Source organism: Furipterus horrens, unplaced genomic scaffold, assembly GCF_987537825.1.
Source record: "Furipterus horrens unplaced genomic scaffold, mFurHor1.1.pri manual_scaffold_10, whole genome shotgun sequence".
NCBI classification, from domain to species: domain Eukaryota; kingdom Metazoa; phylum Chordata; class Mammalia; order Chiroptera; family Furipteridae; genus Furipterus; species Furipterus horrens.
This window is the reverse complement of record NW_028327180.1, coordinates 50,901,483-50,920,597: the sequence shown is the minus strand read 5'-3', so window position 1 is coordinate 50,920,597 and position 19,115 is coordinate 50,901,483. Positions and strand designations below refer to the sequence as shown.

The following is a 19,115-nucleotide window of genomic DNA, read 5'->3' as shown; positions in this document are numbered from 1 at the left end:
CCATTTTACAGGTGAGAAATGCAAAGTTCACAGATGCTAGTTAACATTCCCAAGGTGGTATAACTACTGAGTGGTGGATCCAGGACTGACAGCTAGATCTGCCTGCCCCAAAGCCCACACTCTGTCCACTTAGCCTCACACCCATCCCAAGCCCAGTGACAAAGGTAACAGCTAACTCCGTGGTTTATCCACAGCCCAGCAGGGGTGGAGGAAGAAGGGCAGAGGGATTTGGTTTCTCCTCCTGCCACAGGAAGGGGCTTCTATTTTGCAGTTTGCTGTCATCCCTCCACCCAAAGAGGGGTCCCCCCAACTCTTTGAGCCACACACAGGCACTCCCAGAACTCTAGGAGCAGTGCCACTGCCTCTGGCTCTGGCTGTGGTTGGAGACAGGATGAAATCAGAGGCAGGAAGTTGAGGAAAGGTTCTGATATCTTATGCCCTGCGTGTTCTCTCGTCTCAGGCCTCCTGTTCAGGGTCATCAGATCAAGCAAACAGCCGAGTGCCTGGCCATCTGGTCAGTACAGGGGCAGGACCCCTCTGGGCCTAGCAGAAGTGAAGGGGTTACACAGGGTCTTTATGGACAAAGAACACACACACACACACACACACACTCCAGGGCCCTGACCTCTGCTAATAACCCTCCAGTGTCTGTGGACTGAAAGCGGATATACAGTGTCTGAGTTCTCTTTTTCCCCTGTTCCCTGCAACTTGGCCTTGGTGGGAGCCCCTGGCACACTAGGGCAGAGGTAAGCTCTCATCTGTCACTGGCTCCTCTGATTTTGACAGCTGTCTCCTTCGTGCTAGAGAGCTGTTGCGCTGGTGGGGACCACGAGACACCCAGGGAGCATGATTTCAGCGGATCCCTTGAAAAATTCTTTCTTTCACTTGGGCTGGGTGGTGGGGAGACCTGTTCCTTGAGATGCAGGCCACCCCCACCCCAGGAGGCAGATATGCGGTCCCCGGCAGCCCAGATAGACAGGCTGGAAAACACCAATGCCCTGGAGCCAGACACTAGGGAGAAGGGAAAAGTTTCTCTCTCTCCCTCTCTCGTGGGAGTTTGGCCAGATAAGTTTCCTGCAGGAGGAAAAGCCTCCTTGGCCGCAGGTTCCTCTCAGGACCCAGGGAGCCTACCCCCAGGAATCCTCTGGGAGGACATGAGGCAGAGGCTTCCATAAACAGCGCAGAAGTTCAGTCCTAAAAGTCCCCCAAACTTCCCCTCCCTCTTTCCCTCCTTCTTTTGTTCCCCGCAGCATTGCCAACCAGGCAGCTCCCGGCTTCCCACACCGGACCGTCCTCCCCCTACCCGAACCGCGGCCGCTCGCGCCTCCCGCCCGGCCTGCCTGCGCCCGGCCCTCGCGCCCCGCAGGCCGCGGGGTGGGGGGCGCCTACCCGCCTTGCAGGGGTCTTTGTAATTGAGGGGCTCCAAGTCGTCCTCCTCGCCCAGGTCATAGGTATAGTCGGCCAAGTCCAGCGGGCGCCCGGGGCGCGGGAGCAGCAGCAGCCCGAGCAGCAGCGGCAGCGGCAGGCGGGCCACGCCGGGCATGCTGGCGGCGGCGGCGGCGGCGGCGGCGGCGGCGGCGGCGGCGGGTCGCACCCGGACGCGGGAGCGGGCGAGGGGAAGCGGAGCGCTGAAGGCGAGGGGGAGGCGCTCCCCTGCCCGCCCGCGCTCCCCACCTCTCTCCTTCCCTGCGCTCGCCGCCCTCCTTCCTGTCCCCCGCCCCTCGGCCGCCTGCTCCCGGCCTGCTCCCCACTCCAGCCTCTCCGCTCACTCCCTTCCCTTCTTTTCCTCCTTCCTTCTCTCCCTCCCTCCCTCCTTCGCCCCCCCCCTTTAGGGAAATGAGCTCGCTGTGGGGCGGGTTTTCACCGGGAGCTCTGCCCCCTCGGGGTCGGGATCGCGATCGGCCGGCCTCGGCTGCGCGCCAGCTGGGGCGGGGAAGACGAACACCCGGCCCGCACTGGGAAGGGGCTTGGGCGGCCGGCGCTCGCGGGACGAGGGCAGGGAGGGGTGCGCGCTCCGGGATGCGGCCCCCGCCAGCTGCCCTCTAGCGGCGCTTCTCCCGTGCGCTCCCCACCCGAGTTCCTCACTGTGCGCGACACGTTGTCAGGTCGTCACGCCGCCTCTTCCTCTCTCTGTCCCTAGGTCTCTGCCCTTGCTTCTCAGCCTGCGTCTCTCGGTCTCTTCCTTTCTCGGACCCTCGCTTTCTCCCATCTCGGTCCCGTCCTGGAGTTCTAAATCTCTCGCCCTCCCTCAGGAGACACCACTGGAGGGCGCCTAAAGCCCGCGGATCACTCCCAGGTTCCCTCTCCCCCATCACTCTGGGACTGGGAGAACGCGAAAGCCCCCATTTTTTCCCCAAGGCCCTACCCTTCCCCTAGCCCGCCCTCACCAAGAGCAGTCCCGAGGGGGGTTGGGAGGAGAGAAGAGGGACACCCTTTGTTTTCAATCAGGCTGCTTTATTTTTGTTTGTGATAGGAGCCCCCCTTGGCCCCTAGGAGCCACCTCCCTTCTGCTAGCTCCCACCTCTCCCCACAGCTCCCAGTCTCCAGGGCTAGTCCCTGTGGGGTGGCAGGTACAGCTTCCTGCTTGTTTGCCAAAGACCCTTTGCTCACGGAGCTTTCCTGTCCCTTTTAGGCTTCCGAAGGCTCTGTGAAGCAAAGAAACTGTTTATTCTGTGAGGGAGAGGAACTGGGGGAGGGGGTGGAGGAGATGTCTGTGGACGGACCTTCCCTCTCCTGGTCTCCCTAGGTGACCAGCCTCAATAGATCCCCCTGGGCAAGGTGGCCCAAGCCCTCCTGGGCACTGGTGCCCTGGCAGTTATGCCCGCTCACCTGAAGGGTCCTAGATGTAGTAGAGGGGCACTTCGCCACACAGGGTGCTCAGGGTGGGGCCTAGGAAGTCCAGGTTCCTGGAGGATACGGGGCCGGTATCATGACCCTCCTTCTGGCCCAGCTTAGAGGTAGGCGCTGCAGGCTTGACCTGGGAAGAGCACCTCATTTGAAGCCTGGAAACCGAGTTGCTGTCTCACCCACAGCCCTTAATGTAGCACTTCAGGCATTTCAGGTGATCTCTCTGAGCCTTGGTTTCCTCACCAGTAAAGAGGGTCTGTACTGAAGTCAGAAGCCCCTTGGTGGTTGTGGGTTCAACTGAAGGTGACAAATAGCCACCGTCTCAAAGGCTCCTCCCAGCAGCCCTGGGAGGGAGACAACCCACTCCTCACCCTCACACCCACCTGGAGGTTCTGCAATTTTCTGGTGAGAGCCTCTAGGCTAGGCATGCTGTCCGGAGCCATCTTCATGATGTAGCAGCAGGTTCCAGGGGCTGGCTTATAAGCAATCAGGAGCTGGGCACAGGAACCCCAGAGTTCATTCAGGAAGGCCCTGCCTGCTCACCCTCTAACCCTTGTTCTGGGACCTCTCCCTCTAGGTTGGGCACAGATAGGAGGCATATTGGAAGCTGGGGTGCAGGCACATCCACGGGAGGCAAAAGGGCTGGGGGATGAGAAGAGATGGATGTGTACGAAGTGGCACAGCTGGGTGGGTGTAGGCAAGTCTTGTCATTGGTTCCCCAGGCTCAAGGTCAAGAGTCCAGGCATACCCACCCGCTGGTAGTCATACGCTGTGATGCCAGAGGAGCCAGTGGGGAAGGTGGCGGTGGTGCCTACATGCTCACTCAGGGCCAGGCGCTGCTGGGCTTCTGGCCCTGCGATACTCATCTCTAGGACCTGGGGGAGGGCACAGTGAGACCTGGCGTTGCTCTTTCCCTACTTGTCCCCTCAGTACTCACACCTTCCCTCAGTCCTCTATTCAAATGCAGCACCTTCTCCCCTGAGAGCTCAGAGAGGCTGGAGGGAGCAGGCTGTCCCTCTGTGAGGCAGGGGCAGGGCCTGGGGGTGGGGAGCTCAGGCCAGGTTTGCCACTCTGCTCCTCCCTCTGTCCTTCCACAAAGTGCTCCTTGCCTCCTCCTCTCCTTCCTCCTGGGCAGTTGGCTATCTGCCCAGCCCCACCCCCTAGTCAGTCTCTCTGACATGTCCTACACCTGCTGCCCACCCCTCCCAACCCGGCTCACCATCTCAGTATGTTTCTGGCTCATATGAAGACCCATAAGCAGGGCCCCGACTATCACCACGATGACAAGGACTACCACCACAACCACGATGAGCAGGCGCTTGAGGTGCACAGGGCAGCAGGGGATGCCGAAGCGGCCCCGGGGTGCTGCTGAGTAGTCCTGATGTGGTGGGGCAGGGAGGAGACAGGTGTGAAGTCATGAGTATGCCCCCTCTTCTCCCTGCACAAGCTGGACACCTTCCCACATCCCTCCAGGGCTGGGCAACCAATGCTATGGATGTGCAGAGGACATATGAGAAGGTCAGAGAAGTCTTCCTGGAAGAAGTGCCCTGGATTCCATCAAACTCATAGATGGTTAGAAGTGAAGCCTAGCTCGGAGAGGCCCAGAAGAGTCTGTTCCACCAGTCATACCTCCTGCTGTTTTCTCCAGACCCCTGGCACCCCAGTCATGCCCAGTCCCTCTCCATACCCCAAATAATCTGTGCTCTCTCACATCTCTGTGCTTTTACATGTACCGCCCTTCTTCCTGCAGTGCCTTCCTCTCTCTGCGCCTGGGAGCTCCCACTCCTACTTCTGGAGCCAGCTCAAATGTCATTTTCTCTGTGGAGCTTCCTGTGTCCTCCCAGGTAACAGCTCCCTGCTCAGTGCCCTCTTCAGCTCTCTCCACTCACCTCTTTGATGGCGCTCAGCCCCTTATATTGGAATCATTGGCTGCCACATCTCACGTCTCACACCCCAACAGCCTCTCTCTTAGTTTATGTCCCTGCCCTAACTTAGCACCATCCTAGGTTGGTTGGGTGAATGTGTTTGGATGAGGAAACTGGTTGGAGGAGGCAGGGCTCACCACCCAGATGCACACACACATGATCACACACACGCGATCACACTCACCGGTGGGCTCTCCATCAAGACCTCTTTGCTGCCCACATCCATCTTGCTGCAGGCACCTTCCCCTCCTCAACTCCCAAGGGTGACTAGGGTCTTATATGTGCCAGCCAAGCCCTTGGCTTTGAAGCCTGTTTGTTCCTGGCCCTCAGGAACCAAGGCCCTGATAAGCCAGCTGCAAGAGCACCTAAGGGCCCTTAGCCCTGGCACATGAGTCCTCTTGGCCCCAGCAAGAGCAAAGCTGGGTGAGCTGAGCAGACTTGCCCTTGGGCCATCTGTGCCTCTTGTCACAGTGTCTTCCTGGCATGCCCGCCTTTCTTGCTGGCACCTGCTCCTGCAGTCCTGTGGCTTTTCTTGTTCTTCTGCCAAGCCGAACCTCTCAGGAAGCCAAGAGTTGGACTCCCAATGGGGAGTCCTTCACTATTCCCGACAGCATGTCCCCAAGCATAGGGATGAGCTCCAGGAAGGGGTGAGGAGGTAATGCTCCAGGACCCAAAGAAGGCGCTGCTGAGGACACAGTGCGGGGATCTTAAATGGCTCCTAAGTTCTCTGGGAGCGTCAGGTTTCACTTCAAACAAATCTCCCTGCTTTGCAGTCGACCACACTTCTGTCCCAACCTCAGACTTGCCCCTGGCCATTCTGTTCCGAATTCTGAAAACTCTGTCCCCTCTGGTTACGAATCTTTACTTAACTGACATGAGGTTTTTCATTCGTTGCTATGGGTTAGTTTGAAAGCTGGAGGCTTTTTTCCCCTGCTTTGATTTAATTTGCATTTATTATATGCTGAATTTATTCCTGGGCCATACGTTTTCGGTTCTTCAGTTTCTTCTGCTATGTGTTTTGTTGTTGCTGCTTTTATTTTTCTGGGCACCCTCCTCTCCTGGTTTAGGAACAGTCTGTTCTTTCTCCGGAAGGATCATCTCCATGTGGTGGGGGAGCTCATATAGGGGTTCATCTGCCCAGGAACTCTGTAAGTTCTATGCCCCATCTTGGGGGCTTTGTTCACCTGAATGTGCTCCATGACCAGAGAATCTACACCTAACCCCTTCAGCTCAGTGGTACTTTCTGCATTTTTGAGTGTGTGCAGGAAAAGCTCAGCCCTCTTTCTGGGCCACCAGCCTGTGTCCAGCCCCACTGTTCAGCCTGGCCTCACCTACCAACTCCTCCATTGTAAGGACAGAATGACACACGTTGCTTCTGTCCAGTGACATCCTTCAGATACTTGGTGACTTTCTGGATATGCATACCCATGTAGCTTCAGCTTCACTGGAAAGGACACTCCAGCGTCATCGCAAGATGTCGATTCAACACGGGAGGAGACAGATACCGTGTCACTCCCGAGTCGGACTGCACAGCCATTCTCGGCGGTGCAGATAGACTCTTAAGAAGCTACACCATCGTCTCTCGAGACGGACGGCTGCCGAACGATACCCATGATGGCCCGGGCAGTTTCATGAGCATTTTTAAATGAGACTTGAGCCTCTTGATTCGCATGATTTTGTGGGGTCTTCTGTGTCAAGTGAATGGCGAACTACTTTCATAGGTCAGGCTGATTCATGATAGCAGGTTCCACGTCTGACACTTCTCTGTCATGCCCAGGCAGCCTTGCACAGGGCTGGATGTGCGACTTCGGGCTCCCAACCTCCTCATCCTTGAATTAGCCCACCTGCTTGGTGCCACCACCCTCTCCTCCCTGCAGTCCTCCTTTTATAACTTCTGATCCTAAATCCGCCCTCAGAACACTTCTCACCCAAGCAGGATCCACTCTGGGGGCCTCCTCTCCCCTCTGTCTCTTCCTACTCTTTCCCCAAAGCAGTTCTGTGGCTTTATTGTGCTAAACCCAGTCTGCTAATGGCAGCGCCCTTTCCTCCAGGTCCCCTCTGCTAACGGGGCCAGGTGCACTCTCCCGTGCCTTCCCCTCTAAATTTTCATGGGTGTGTCAGTCAGAGCCTTGTACCTTGCTCCTCTCTTGGTCTCACTCCCTTATCTTCCCTATAATGTAACTCCAATACTTTGCCCCGCTTTCTGGGGGCTCCTTCACACCTTGGCCCTGCCCTTTATCCATGAGGGGACCCCAACTCTCCAGCTGTGGCAGGTTCCCCTGTCCCCACTGGGCCCCCTCTCCCTCTGGAGAGCCTTCAGCCTCCAGGTTGCACAATAGCATGGCATCTGAGCTGAGGGCCCCTGAGAAGCTGAGGTGGGAAGAGAGGGAAGGAAATGTTTGCTCTCACCACCACCCTCACCCTCCAACTACCCCTTTAAATATTTGCCTTAGCAGCAAGTGTCCTAGGAGGAGTGAAAGAGGAGGAGGGGTTCCTCTCAGCTGTGTGCAGCCTCAGCTGTGTGCAGGTGCCAGATGCAGGAGGCAGTCGCCTGCAGTGCCCATCCTGCCCACCCACAATGCCCCCACTCCCACCCCCGGTTGTCCTGGAAACACTGGGGGTTGATGGGCTGACTCACAGGTCCTGGGCCTAGGCCATGTGGGCAGCGGGCCAGCAGGAGAGCCAAGGATAACTGCAAGCATCTCGGGGTCCCTGTGGGCATCTCTGGGGGCTGCCCAGTCCAGCTGTGGGGCTTGCTCTGAGCAGGCGCTGTGTGCAGGGCTTGCCATCATGACTGCGCTTAGGGAAACGGGGCTCTTTCTTGGAGAGAAGCCTCTGCTCTCAGGGCCTCAGTCTCCCCTGCAGGCTGCCCTGAGGCTCCAGTTCTCATAAGCCTGTAGTTCTTTTTTTTTACCTATTTTTGTCTGTTGGGAGGTTGGGAAGGAATGATGCCCTCCAGCTTCATGAGGGAAGTTCAGATGTTGGCACCAACCTGGTAGAGGTCTTGGGAGCCTTGCAGAAGGAAGGAGGGAGGGACCTTCTGCTGGGCATGTATAGCTGTCCCCTTGCCCCACGCCCCATCCCTCTGGCTCGGCCTTCCCATCTCTTGGCCTTTACTCAGGCCATTTCTCCTTCTTGGAAAGCCTATCCTCCAAGCCTCTCCAACTGTCTGAATAACACCTACCCTAAAAGGCCAAGCAAGAACCAATGATACCCATTCTGTGACCTCACCACCCCAGTCCATGGTGCCTCGTTCCTCCTCCAAAGTCTCCCAGGCTCCCTGCTGCATACTCACCTGCCACTTAGCACGCACTGTCGTTTTCTTCAGCTACGTGGGTGCTTTATCTTCCCAGTCTGGCTGCCAGCCATGTGACCAGCCCTGAGATCAAGCCTTCCTAAGGCTTCTTTGTACCTGCCGCAGGGCAAGGAGCATGCACACAGTGACATGTAATTGTAGCCAATGACAAGACTGTCATCACCCAACATGAGGGGGACTGTCATCACCCAACATGAGGGGGACTGTCATCGCCCAACATGAGGAGCTCCTGGCAAGGGGTCAATAGTTCATTCCTTCAGTATGTAAAGGTCTCCTCCATTATGTGAAGGTCTCCGCACATCACTGGCCAGCCCTGGGACCCTGAATGGGACATTCTGCCTTTCTAGGCTTTTGAGTGTTCATCCGTGAGATGGGACTGATATTGCCTGTCCTGCCCCCCTCTCCAAGCTGTGGTGAGGATGTGATGACATCACGATGTGAAAACCTGATGGTCACGATGATCAGTATCTTCACCTCCCAGGGCACCTCTTCTCACTCTAGCTAAGAGTAGGGCCAAGTCTCCCCTTTCTGTCTGGGTTAAAGCCTCTGAGAACCATGGTGTAGTGGTGAGCCCCATGACAGCCACTCCTTCTGTCTGTGTCCCCTTTCTCCTCCTTCCAGCCCCTCAGCTGCAGGGGAGGGGAGCAGGATTCACTCTGCTCTTTGTGTCCTGGGCAGAGCCGTGCCAGGGGCGAACAGAGATGGCTGCCCAGCTGCCCCAGCCACCCTTTCCACCCTCACTGCTTGTTTCCATGAGCTGGCATGGGAGGGTGGCACGGGCAGATGGGTAGGCAGTGGCAAGTGGGCATCAAAGGGCAGGGGCATCCCTGGCATGGACTTAACTCAGACCAGAGAATCCCCTGCTGCCAGAGGCTGGGGACAGCAGGGAAGCATCTTAAACTCAGTGGTCTAGGTTTCTGGGACCCATGTGAAAAGAGCACAAGACTGGGAGCCCAGCCACCTGACTTCCAGGGTCCCCTTGTCCTATACCTGGGAGCTCTTGGGACAGTCACCCCCATCACAACTACATACATACACCCCTGAGGGGTAACATGGTATAGAGCAGCACTTCTCAAATGCTTTGATTTCAGGATCTCTTAACACTCTTAAATTAAAAGTATTGAGGACCCCAAAGAACTTTTGCTTATGTGGGTTATATGTATTAATATAATAGTTACCATATTGTTATTACCGAGAAATTTTTAAACATTAATGAATTAACTTAAAATGACAGTACTAAATCCATTATATATTATAATATAACATACAATTTTAATGAAATTAACTATCTCACAAAGCAAAAAAAAAAAAAAAAAAAAGATGAGTGTCATCGTTTTACATTTTTACAAATTTTCTTTATTTCTGGCCTAATAGAAGATGCAGCACCTAGCCTCTGGAAAATTTCAGGGCACTTTATGAGAGTATGGGAGTGAAAAGGGCAAACAATGTCTTAACATTAATAAGAAAATTATTTTGACCTCAAACAGTCCCTGGAAGCTTCTCAAGGGCCCTTGGGCTGCCAGGACCCCACTTGGGAGACCCCTGGCGTGGAGCATGACTGACTGTGAGCTCTGGAGCTGGCAGGGTGGGTGTAAAGCCCTGCTCTGTTACCTTCTTTTTCTGGCACCATGGGCCACCCTTTTCTTATCTGTAAAAGGGGATTGATATTGTCAACCTCAAAAACTGGACAGGTTAAAAAGTAGAGTCCGCAGCACACATTAGGTGTGATATATATCGAGCTTGGCTACTTTCCTCTCGGTTTGGGCCTCAGTTTCCTCATTTGGGGAGCAAAGCTCTGGATGGAAAACATCCAAGGTTCTTCCCTGCTCCAACAGGCTGTGATTGTGTAGTGAGAAATGTCCCAGAATTCCACACATTGCCACTCCAGCTCCAGCGATGAGTGTCCCCTTTTCAGCTTACTCAGACACAAAGGCACATTCTGTTCATGAGCCAGGGAACCATATGTGAACACAGATACACGTCTGTCACCTATGGCATGCCCATGAATCTGCCGAGAGGATTGTTAGGGGGGGGGGGCACAGAGGTACGTGGCTCCCTATGATGCAGACATGCCTCTCAAGGGGATCTGTGCATGTGCCAGCAGAGACAGGTGTGCGCTATGCACGCAGCCATGCCATCCTAGGATGCACACGTACGCCTAGCACATATGCACTCGCGCACAGACGCTCTGGGCGCACTCACAAGCAGATGGCCCAGACACCGCCAGGAGGGCATGCAGCCTAGAGCGGCCAGGGCCGCAACCACTCCCTTCTCTGACTGCTCCCCGCAAGAGACTGCCCTCCGCCCTGCACGCCCCCGCCGCCGCAGTCCGTGGCCACCCCAACCGGACAGTCTTCTGCTCCGCTTGCTGCGCGCATCCATCCGAGCCGCTCGCGGGAACGAGCAGGGCAGGGAAGCACAGGCGGCGCCGAGGGCTGGAGTCCGCTGTCTGCGGCAGGCAGCCGGCCCCTCGCTGCCGCAGCGGCTGTCGGTAACCCGGCGGTGCCATCCCGCAGCGGGGCAGGGAGCAGGGCAGAGAACGGCGGGGCAGGGGCGACGGAGCCCCGGGGCAGAGCCTGCAGGCAGTATGGCGGGGCTGCGGACCAGGTGGGGCTCCGGGCTCCAGCTGCTGGCGCTGTCCGCGATTGGCTTCTGCTTGATGCTGCAAGTCAGTGCCAAGAGGCCCCCCAAAACGCCCCCCTGTCCACCCAGCTGCTCCTGCACCAGGGACACGGCCTTCTGCGTGGACGCTAAGGCAGTGCCCAGGAACCTGCCCTCCGAGGTCATCTCTCTGTAAGTGCCCAGCCCTGGCCCCGGGGTGTGAGCCCAGAGGGGAAGGAAAACAAGGGCCACTCTGGGAGATAATGGGAAGAACCTCATTCCCCCTCACGGAGTGTGGGGACCAGGAGGACTCCAGGGGGCTGTCAGGACTGGAGACTCGGGTATCAGCTAAGCAGGCAGTCCTGCAGTGATGCAGGCAGGCTCAGCAGCCATGTCTGGGGAAAACAGGACTTCATGGCCAAGAATGAATCATCGCCACCAGCAGCGCCCGTGAGACCTACTGTGTGCAGGGCTCTGGACTTGGAGGGAGGAGGGTTGCTTACCCCAGCATGTGAACCCCTGGCTGTGATGTCACACCAAGGGCAGAAAGGCTTCTTGTGGGGAGAGGGAGGGAGGCAGTGGGGGGAAGGGTGGGAGTGATATACACCTCCAAGCACCCTGGCTCAGGGGCAGATGCCAGCCACTGGTGCCTCTAGTCACTCTGCACCCCACCAGGCAGCCTGTCTCACTTGTAGCAGCAGCCTCCGGGACCAGACAGGCTGTGCAGCTCCTGAGAGCAGGATGCTAATCCCCACCCCCATCCCAGAGCCACATCCCTCAAAGGCACCCAGCACACTGTGGATGTTTGGAGGATCATCAAAGTGTGGCTGATGGAACCTTCTTTTGGCTGAGGGAGAAGCTCAGCCTGGTGCCATTCATGCTCAGGGAGGAGTAGGGGAGGGTAATGTTGAAGGCAGGCAGTAAGGAAAAGGGAAGGCAGGCAGTAAGGAAAAGGGAAGACAGGCCCGGGGGGAGGGCCAGGTTGGTGACAGAGAGTTTGCAGGGTGAGAGAGTGCGTCCAGAAGTCATTACCCTGTCCACCTCACACCTGCCCAGCAGGGTCCCTTCATGCTCCCCACAGTTCTGATTCGGGTGTCCCCTGCAGGACGCTGGTGAATGCTGCCTTCTCCGAGATCCAGGCTGGAGCATTTTCCCACCTACCGCTACTGCAGTTCCTGTATGGACAGGGTCTTGTGGAAGGCGGGTGGTGGCTTGGGGAGGGCCACTGGAAGGGGACAGACAGATCCTGAACTGGGGAGGGGAGAGCCCATGTAGGAAGTCTTTGGAGGTTAAAGTGCATGTATCACTACTTTCGCCCTGACGTGATATGCCACAAAAGGTAGAGCAGTTTGGAGCCAGAAAGGGTAGAGGGAACAGCAGTTGGGGAGAAGGAGGCCAGGGGTTGCATGCCAAAGCCAAGAAGTGGGCATTTGGGGCTCAGTTAGGAATAGACTTGCCTCCTCTAGAGACCCAAAGGAATTGGGTGCAATAACTTGGACTGGTGCCAGAGGGTGGACATTGCAGGGGAGAGGGGTCATCTTAGAGACAGGTGACCCCAGGATTTGAAGAAAGAGCTGGGGGCAGAACAGAGGGAAGACTAGAGGGCCTAGAATCCGAAAAGGGGCTGTTTACATTTGAAGCCCCAGTCCCAGGAGGGAGTACCTGCGAGTTACCCGACCTCTTTCTCACCATCAGCCCCAGAGGGACTGAACAGAGCCCAGGTGTGAGTGGGCAACAGAGCAGAGGTATTGTGGGGAAGGACCCAGCTTGCCTGGAGAGATCTGCCCTGACTTTTTATGCTAGGAGCAAGCATGGACCCTGGGGTTTTCTGGGACCAGAGCAGGAACCTGCTCTGGTCCTGCTGCTCAGGCTGTTGTGGGGTTCTCTGCTGGGACCCAAGGGTGGGAGGCAAGGCAGGCAGGCCTTGAGGAAGCCTAGGGGTGAGGCAGTAGGCACACCCTTAGAAGCCCTAATTCTGCCTTTGTCTCCCCAGGTTACTCAATTCCAACAAGTTCACGCTGATCGGAGACAACGCCTTCACAGGACTGTCGCACCTGCAGTACCTGTGTGTGGGAAGGAAAGGGGAGGGCCTGGGGTGCTGAGAGGGGAGGTGGAATGAGGAAGGCTGGGAGGTGGGAGCCTTTGGCTCCTCTGACTGCAGAACCCGAGCAGGGCAGAGGTCATTTCATCCATCCCTCTGCCTAAGCCATCCTGCTTGGATTCCCTGTCACTATATGCTTAATGCCACCGGATTTGGAATGGAAGCCTGTCTGAGAGCCATGGGCTGGAGTCCAGGCATGGGGTAGGGAAGTAGATGAGGGAGAGGGATCCTGAGTGGTGGCTGAGACAATTCTGATTTCCTCCAGCTTCATAGAGAACAATGACATCTGGGCACTCTCCAAGTTTACTTTCAGAGGACTCAAGTCTTTAACACACCTGTAAGTACATCCCACACGTACATTTATTCATGGAACCAAAGAACCATCTCACCGCACCCCATCCACCTCCATCCTTGTCTCCTGTGGCCTTTGGCCTCAGCCATGATCTTCAGGTGACCCATGGGTCTCTCTTGCAGCTCCCTGGCCAACAATAACCTGCAGACACTGCCTAGAGACATCTTTCGGCCCCTGGACATCCTAAGTGACTTGTAAGGCCTGAGTCCTAGCTCTGTGGACAGTGCCACAGAAGGGGCACGTCCTTGGGTGGGGGGGAAGCCAGGATTGGGAAGATCATAAAGTCTTGGGAGGTGACGAAGGCTTGGTTTTAGGGGTGGGGAGCTCCAAGAAGGCTAGATATAATTATATATAGATTGTTACAGCCTTCCAGGTTGGGGTTCCTCACGACATCTGTGGACCCTCTTAAAATGCACATGAGACACTATGTGTGTTTTTTAAACATGTGCTTCTAAATGTATGTTTGATTTAAAGCTACATTAAAGCCTGATAGCATAGCCACAGTCACTGATCGGTATTTCTACAAGAGATCTGGATTGTAGAAGGGAGGGAGGAGGTGAGGAGCCACACAGGGTTGAGTAGGTTATACACTGCAAATGGCACATGGCTAAGGAGGCAAGCAGGGGCTGTACCTAGCCGCCACTCTGATGGTCAAGCATGCGTCCAAGGGATGGCATTCACCCCAAGAGGAACCTTTTTCTAAGGGGCACAAAAAAACCATGTGAGCGAGAAGCAGCAGAGTTAACCATATCTACTTCTGAAACTGTGGGGGCCTGGTTGGGCCGAGCAGCTGAGAGCCTATCCCTCTTTATGTCCCTCCATCACCCTCATGATCAGGGACCTGCGGGGCAACTCGCTCAACTGTGACTGCAAGGTGAAGTGGCTGGTGGAGTGGCTGGCACACACCAACACCACGGTGGCCCCCCTCTATTGCGCCAGCCCGCCCCGCTTCCAAGAGCACAAGGTGCAGGATTTGCCGCTGCGGGAGTTCGACTGCATCACCACGGGTAGGAGGTGCCCCACCTCAGAGCTCAAGCTGAGCCTCCCTGAGGCAGCTCCTCAGGCATCGCCTGGACCCCCAGCCCCTGCCTTGCCTGCTAAGCAACACCTACCACCCAAAAAACTCTTGCTTTTCTTTCTCCCTCCCCTTCATCCCTGCAGATTTTGTGCTGTACCAGACCCTGTCCTTCCCAGCAGTATCAGCTGAGCCTTTCCTTTACTCCAGCGACCTCTATGTGGCTCTGGCCCAGCCAGGTGCCAGCGCTTGCACTGTCCTCAAGTGGGACTATGTTGAACGGCAGCTTCGAGATTATGATAAAATCCCAGGTACCTGTGCCCAGCTTGGCTGTGCTGGCCCCAGCTCGGGAGAGCAGGGGTCGGGGTGCGGGACTCCATTGTTCTTCTCCATCGAGTCCCTTTAGGGAGAGAGATAAACGAGACATGGCCTCTGCTCATAAGAATGGTCTAGTCTTTGGAGGGAGGCTGATACACACATAGGTAACATGTATATAATAGATTGGTGCTAGGAAGGAGTTATGAGCACAGTGAACTGGGAGCACAAAGGAGAGGTCTACCCAGGGCAATCAAGAAAGGCTTCCTGGTGGAGGGGATGCCTACACTGAGTCTCGAAGGATGAGGGAGAGGAAGGAGTCAGAGGTGATGCCCAGGTTTCTGGTGTAAGTAACTGGGTGGTGCCATTGGACTAAAAAGGAGGAGATACTAAGTTTAAGCTGAGTCTAGAAGGCTGAGAAAGACTTAGGTAGGAGAAAAAATAGGGGAAGGATGTTCTGGCAGAGGGAATAGTATGAACAAAGTCAAGAAGGTATGCAACAGCTTATCGTGTGAGTGCAGGCATGTATATATAACAAGCAGCTTCTTTGACAATACACCATGAGATTTAAGGTGGACAGTGGCAGACCCAAGAGAGATGAGGACCAGGTCATTGACAAGCTGTGAGAAACTGTGTGAGCAAATTCAATCTATATTTTAGACAACTCCCTCTGTGAGCATTGTGAAGCATGGCGAGGCAAGGGGCTAGACACGTGGGCAGACAGTAGGAGAGCCCACTGGAGCCTTGGACTGAGGCAGCAGCGGTGCGGATGGAGAGTTCTGTTTAGAAAAGAGGATTGAACTGACACGAAAGGAAACAGAAAATTGAAATTCCCCTATATCTATGAAAAAACTTAAAGTCATTATTAACAGCTACCCCCACAAGACACCAGATCCAAGTGGTTTCTCTGGTGAATTCTAGCAAACACTTAATGCCTATCTTTCACAAACTACTATCAATAGAAAGCAGAAGAGAGGGTTGTCAGAATTTGGGGACTGATCAGCTGTGGGTGAGTGAGGGCCAGGGAGGTGTTGGGAATGGCTCCCAGGTTTCTGGATGGGATGACCAGGTGGAGCCACAGATAGGCATCAGGAACACAGAAGAAAGGGGAGGAGAAGGTTTGGGGGAAGATGTGGAACTCAGTTTTGGTCAGCTGGAGTTTGAGGTGTTTGAGGGTGTTTGGGGAAGGAGAGTGGGAGCTATGGTGGCTCAGGAGCTGGGCAGCAGACCAAGGTTGTGGGAGAGACTCAGGTGCAGTGACTGCCAGGACCTGAGGCTGTGTGTGGGCTTCCCTTAGGGAGAAGTGGGGTGACAGGGAGCAGAGGGGTGGGTGAAGGTGTGAACACCAGGACAGGTGTGGCACCCATGCTTTGGGTGCCTGGCGATGGGTCAGGTCAATCTGGTTGAGCACAATTACATTTGTTTTCATACATAAAAGACTTTCAAAAGTGGGAATTCTTGGGAGAATGTGTTTTCATACACAAGTCTCCAGATATCAAGCTGTCAGTTTGCATCCAGCTATGGATGATCGCAAACTCTCCCTCCTTCCCCTGCCTGGCCACTTGCCGGCGGGTAGCTTTGGGTGAGTCACTGAGACGCTGAGCCTCGGTTTCCTTCTGTGTGAAATAGAAAAATAATAGGGTGCATTTCAGAGTGATTAATTGGAGCAATGTGTTCATACTTAGCATAGTAACTGCACACAATATAAATTCAATAGTTGATACTATGGTTAAACAGTCAATCAATATCTAGGGACACATCTTTTGTGCTTGGTGTCAGCTTATATTTGAACCCTGGGAACAAAGGTGGATGGAAGGTGATGCTGAGACTAATTATTAGCTGTGAAACCATTAGAGGAACTTCATGAGCGGGGAAGACTACTGGAGCAGAGGGACTTGGCCCTAGCCCAGGGCAGGAGGGGGCTGACCCTCTTTACTGAGGCTGGGCAGGGGCACGAAGCTACCTATGTTGCCTCACGCTGCTCCCCTTCTTTCTGGTAGCCCCCTCAGCAGTGCACTGCAAGCCCATGGTGGTGGACAGCCAGCTGTATGTGGTGGTAGCCCAGCTGTTTGGTGGTTCTTACATTTACCACTGGGACCCCAACACCACACGCTTCACCAAGCTGCAGGACATCGACCCACAGCGTGTGCGCAAGCCCAATGACCTGGAGGCCTTTCGCATCGATGGTGACTGGTACTTTGCTGTGGCTGACAGCTCCAAAGCGGGTGCCACCAGCCTCTACCGCTGGCACCAGAATGGCTTCTACTCCCACCAGGCCCTGCACGCCTGGCACCGCGATACCGATCTGGAGTTTGTGGATGGTGAGGGCAAGCCTCGGCTGATCGTGTCCAGTAGCTCCCAGGCACCGGTCATCTACCAGTGGAGCCGCACCCAGAAGCAATTTGTGGCCCAGGGTGAGGTTTCTCAGGTGCCTGATGCCCAGGCTGTGAAACACTTCCGCGCTGGACGGGACAGCTACCTGTGCCTCAGCCGCTACATAGGGGACTCCAAGATCCTGCGCTGGGAGGGCAGTCGCTTCTCTGAGGTGCAGGCTCTGCCCTCCCGGGGCTCGCTAGCCCTGCAGCCTTTCCTTGTGGGTGGCCGCCGCTACCTGGCGCTGGGCAGCGACTTCTCCTTCACCCAGATTTACCAGTGGGATGAGGGGCGGCAAAAGTTCATCCGGTTCCAGGAGCTGGCTGTGCAGGCCCCTCGGGCCTTCTGCTACATGCCTGCAGGGGACACCCAGCTGCTCCTGGCCCCCAGCTTCAAGGGACAGACGCTTGTGTACCGACACGTGGTGGTGGATCTCAGTGCCTAGAGGGGTGCCGAAGCCTCTGGGTTGGAGGCTGGGGGGAGGCTCTGCGTGACCAGCGTGTGTGCCTGTGTGAGGACATGTGTAGCTAACCTCACACACACACTCCTGGTGAGCATGGGTACCACACGGACTGGCCCCGGGAGCCACTCATCACAGTTGTAATCAGCATGAGGACTCAGGTGTGCACCAGGCAACCCAGTGCCCTGGGCCCTCTCACCTGTGGACACCTGTAGACCCCACACCCCATCTGCAGGCCCCTTAGCTCTGGCCTGGGGGGGAATGCTGGGAAGGTCTTGCACTGTTCCTTCAGACCCTCTAGCCTCTCCTTGTTGGTGCTCCGGGGTCCGTTTGACCTGCTCACACCCCACATTGCAGCCACGACCACATCCTTACTACTGCGGGTATGCTTACCCACCCCCCCGCTCCTCCTGCATGTATACGTGGGACCTGGTCCCCACCCTCAGTCACATGCACCGACACCCGTCACACCCCTGTTTCCTAGTGCGCACATGCAGATCCAGTGCTGCCAGAAGGGGCTTCGGCCCATTATCTTGTCTCTCCTTGGAGGGTCACACAGTACCGTCCTCCGCTCATCCCTGCTGTGCCCACCCTGCCTCTGGGCGCCAGCTTTACCTCCTGGGGGCAAAGCCCCTCTACCCAAAGCAATAACAACAATAGCCCTAGCAGCCCCTGGCTTCTTCCTTCCCAGTGCTGGCTCTGTCCTCACTGGAGTTTTCTTCTCTGACCCTGTCACCATGGACAGGAGACCACCCAGATCAAAGCTTTTCTGTTTTTCTTTCCTGTAGCTGTCCCAGCCTAGACCCCTGTCTGTATCTGCTGGTTCAGTCCCTCCTTTGGGATGTGGTCCCTGGGCTGTGCTGCTGGCTCCTTTGGCTGCCCAACTGGGGACCCTGCAGGTGCTGGGCGGGGCCAGGAGTAGAGCTGGGCTGGAGGCCAACCTGGGGCTGTGGCGCCCCTCCCACCCACAGACGCACAGCCTGGGGTGGGGTGGGGGGGCACTGCCTTTTAGGGCAAACTGAGCAGTAAAGGGTTGAAGGCTCCTTGGAGTAGCGCAGGGAGCCAAGCTTCTGCTGCCCTCTGCTGTGTGCTAGGGACAGGCAGCCGTGAAGTTGCAGATGGGTGCAAACGGCATGGGAGGCCGGCTCCTCCCTGTGCTGGACTGTGTGAGGGGCTTCCAGTGGCAGAATACCAGGGTGGGGGTGGGACACTTGGGGGCAGTGCTATAGTTCATTTGATTGAAATAAAAAGTTGCCACCCCATTGCAGGCTCTCATGTGTCCAGTGGCAATACTCAGCAGCAGCCATTTCATTAAGAACAGAGCACGCTGTCTGTCCCTCCTCCTCACAGGGGCCAGTGTCCGCTATCATATCCCATTCCCCACTGCTCCCTTCCCTCAGAGCAGTGGGTGGGCACCCCCAACGTCAACTGGGGCTGGGGTGAGGAGTTCATGGCAATGACACTTTGGTGCTGGGTGAATGTGACTAGTCTCCACCATCTGGAGCTGACTCACAACCCAAGTGTTCCTTCCTGGAGATCCCAGTCATGGGGCCAGTGGAGTCTGTCCCTCTGTCAGGTCAATTCCAATCAGCATGGCCAAAGACAAGCTCAGCAGCCCCTCTCCTCCCCAGCCCCTCTGCTGGGCAAATGTCTGTCATCACTGCCACCCTCTGCCCTGGGTGTGAGATTTCACAAAGTGGACTGATTCCTGGAGCCTGAGCTTCTTTGGCAACACAGGTGATAAATACTACTTTGTTGAATCCTGATTCCGCCATTTACTGGCTGGGTGGCCTCCATCACTTTACTTAGC

The 19,115-nt window shown here is 56.0% G+C and overlaps 3 protein-coding genes across 6 annotated transcripts in view; 1 reads left to right on the top strand and 2 right to left on the bottom strand.

The window, feature by feature from the left end:
• The window catches only part of BMP1 (bone morphogenetic protein 1), a 40,428-nt gene extending 38,868 nt beyond the window's left edge, over nucleotides 1-1,560 (bottom strand). For both annotated transcript variants that reach the window (XM_090290111.1, XM_090290112.1), the window contains exon 1: nucleotides 1,390-1,560. In XM_090290111.1, the coding sequence (XP_090146237.1) occupies nucleotides 1,390-1,543 (154 nt within the window). In that variant the 5' untranslated portion in view covers nucleotides 1,544-1,560. The remainder of the gene's footprint in view (nucleotides 1-1,389) is intronic.
• Nucleotides 1,561-2,433: 873 nt separating this feature from the next.
• SFTPC (surfactant protein C) lies at nucleotides 2,434-5,040 on the bottom strand. 3 transcript variants are annotated; one of them, XM_090290109.1, is made up of 6 exons: nucleotides 4,957-5,040; nucleotides 4,067-4,225; nucleotides 3,600-3,722; nucleotides 3,231-3,341; nucleotides 2,830-2,977; nucleotides 2,434-2,661 (listed from the first exon to the last, which is right to left on the bottom strand). In XM_090290109.1, the coding sequence occupies exons 1-5, from the start codon at nucleotides 4,996-4,998 to the stop codon at nucleotides 2,840-2,842; spliced, it is 573 nt and encodes a 190-aa protein (XP_090146235.1). In that variant the 5' UTR covers nucleotides 4,999-5,040; the 3' UTR covers nucleotides 2,434-2,661; nucleotides 2,830-2,839. The 3 variants fall into 3 exon arrangements, with proteins under 3 accessions (XP_090146235.1, XP_090146234.1, XP_090146236.1); XM_090290108.1 differs by having other exon boundaries at nucleotides 2,434-2,645; XM_090290110.1 differs by lacking the exon at nucleotides 4,067-4,225 and having other exon boundaries at nucleotides 2,434-2,645; nucleotides 4,957-5,035.
• Nucleotides 5,041-10,384: 5,344 nt separating this feature from the next.
• On the top strand, nucleotides 10,385-17,702 carry LGI3 (leucine rich repeat LGI family member 3). Its single transcript, XM_090290107.1, has 8 exons — nucleotides 10,385-10,881; nucleotides 11,795-11,866; nucleotides 12,683-12,754; nucleotides 13,056-13,127; nucleotides 13,265-13,336; nucleotides 13,980-14,149; nucleotides 14,304-14,468; nucleotides 16,473-17,702. Exons 1-8 carry the CDS (start codon nucleotides 10,676-10,678, stop codon nucleotides 17,288-17,290), a joined length of 1,647 nt encoding a protein of 548 aa, XP_090146233.1. The 5' UTR covers nucleotides 10,385-10,675; the 3' UTR covers nucleotides 17,291-17,702.
• Nucleotides 17,703-19,115: the final 1,413 nt, after the last annotated feature.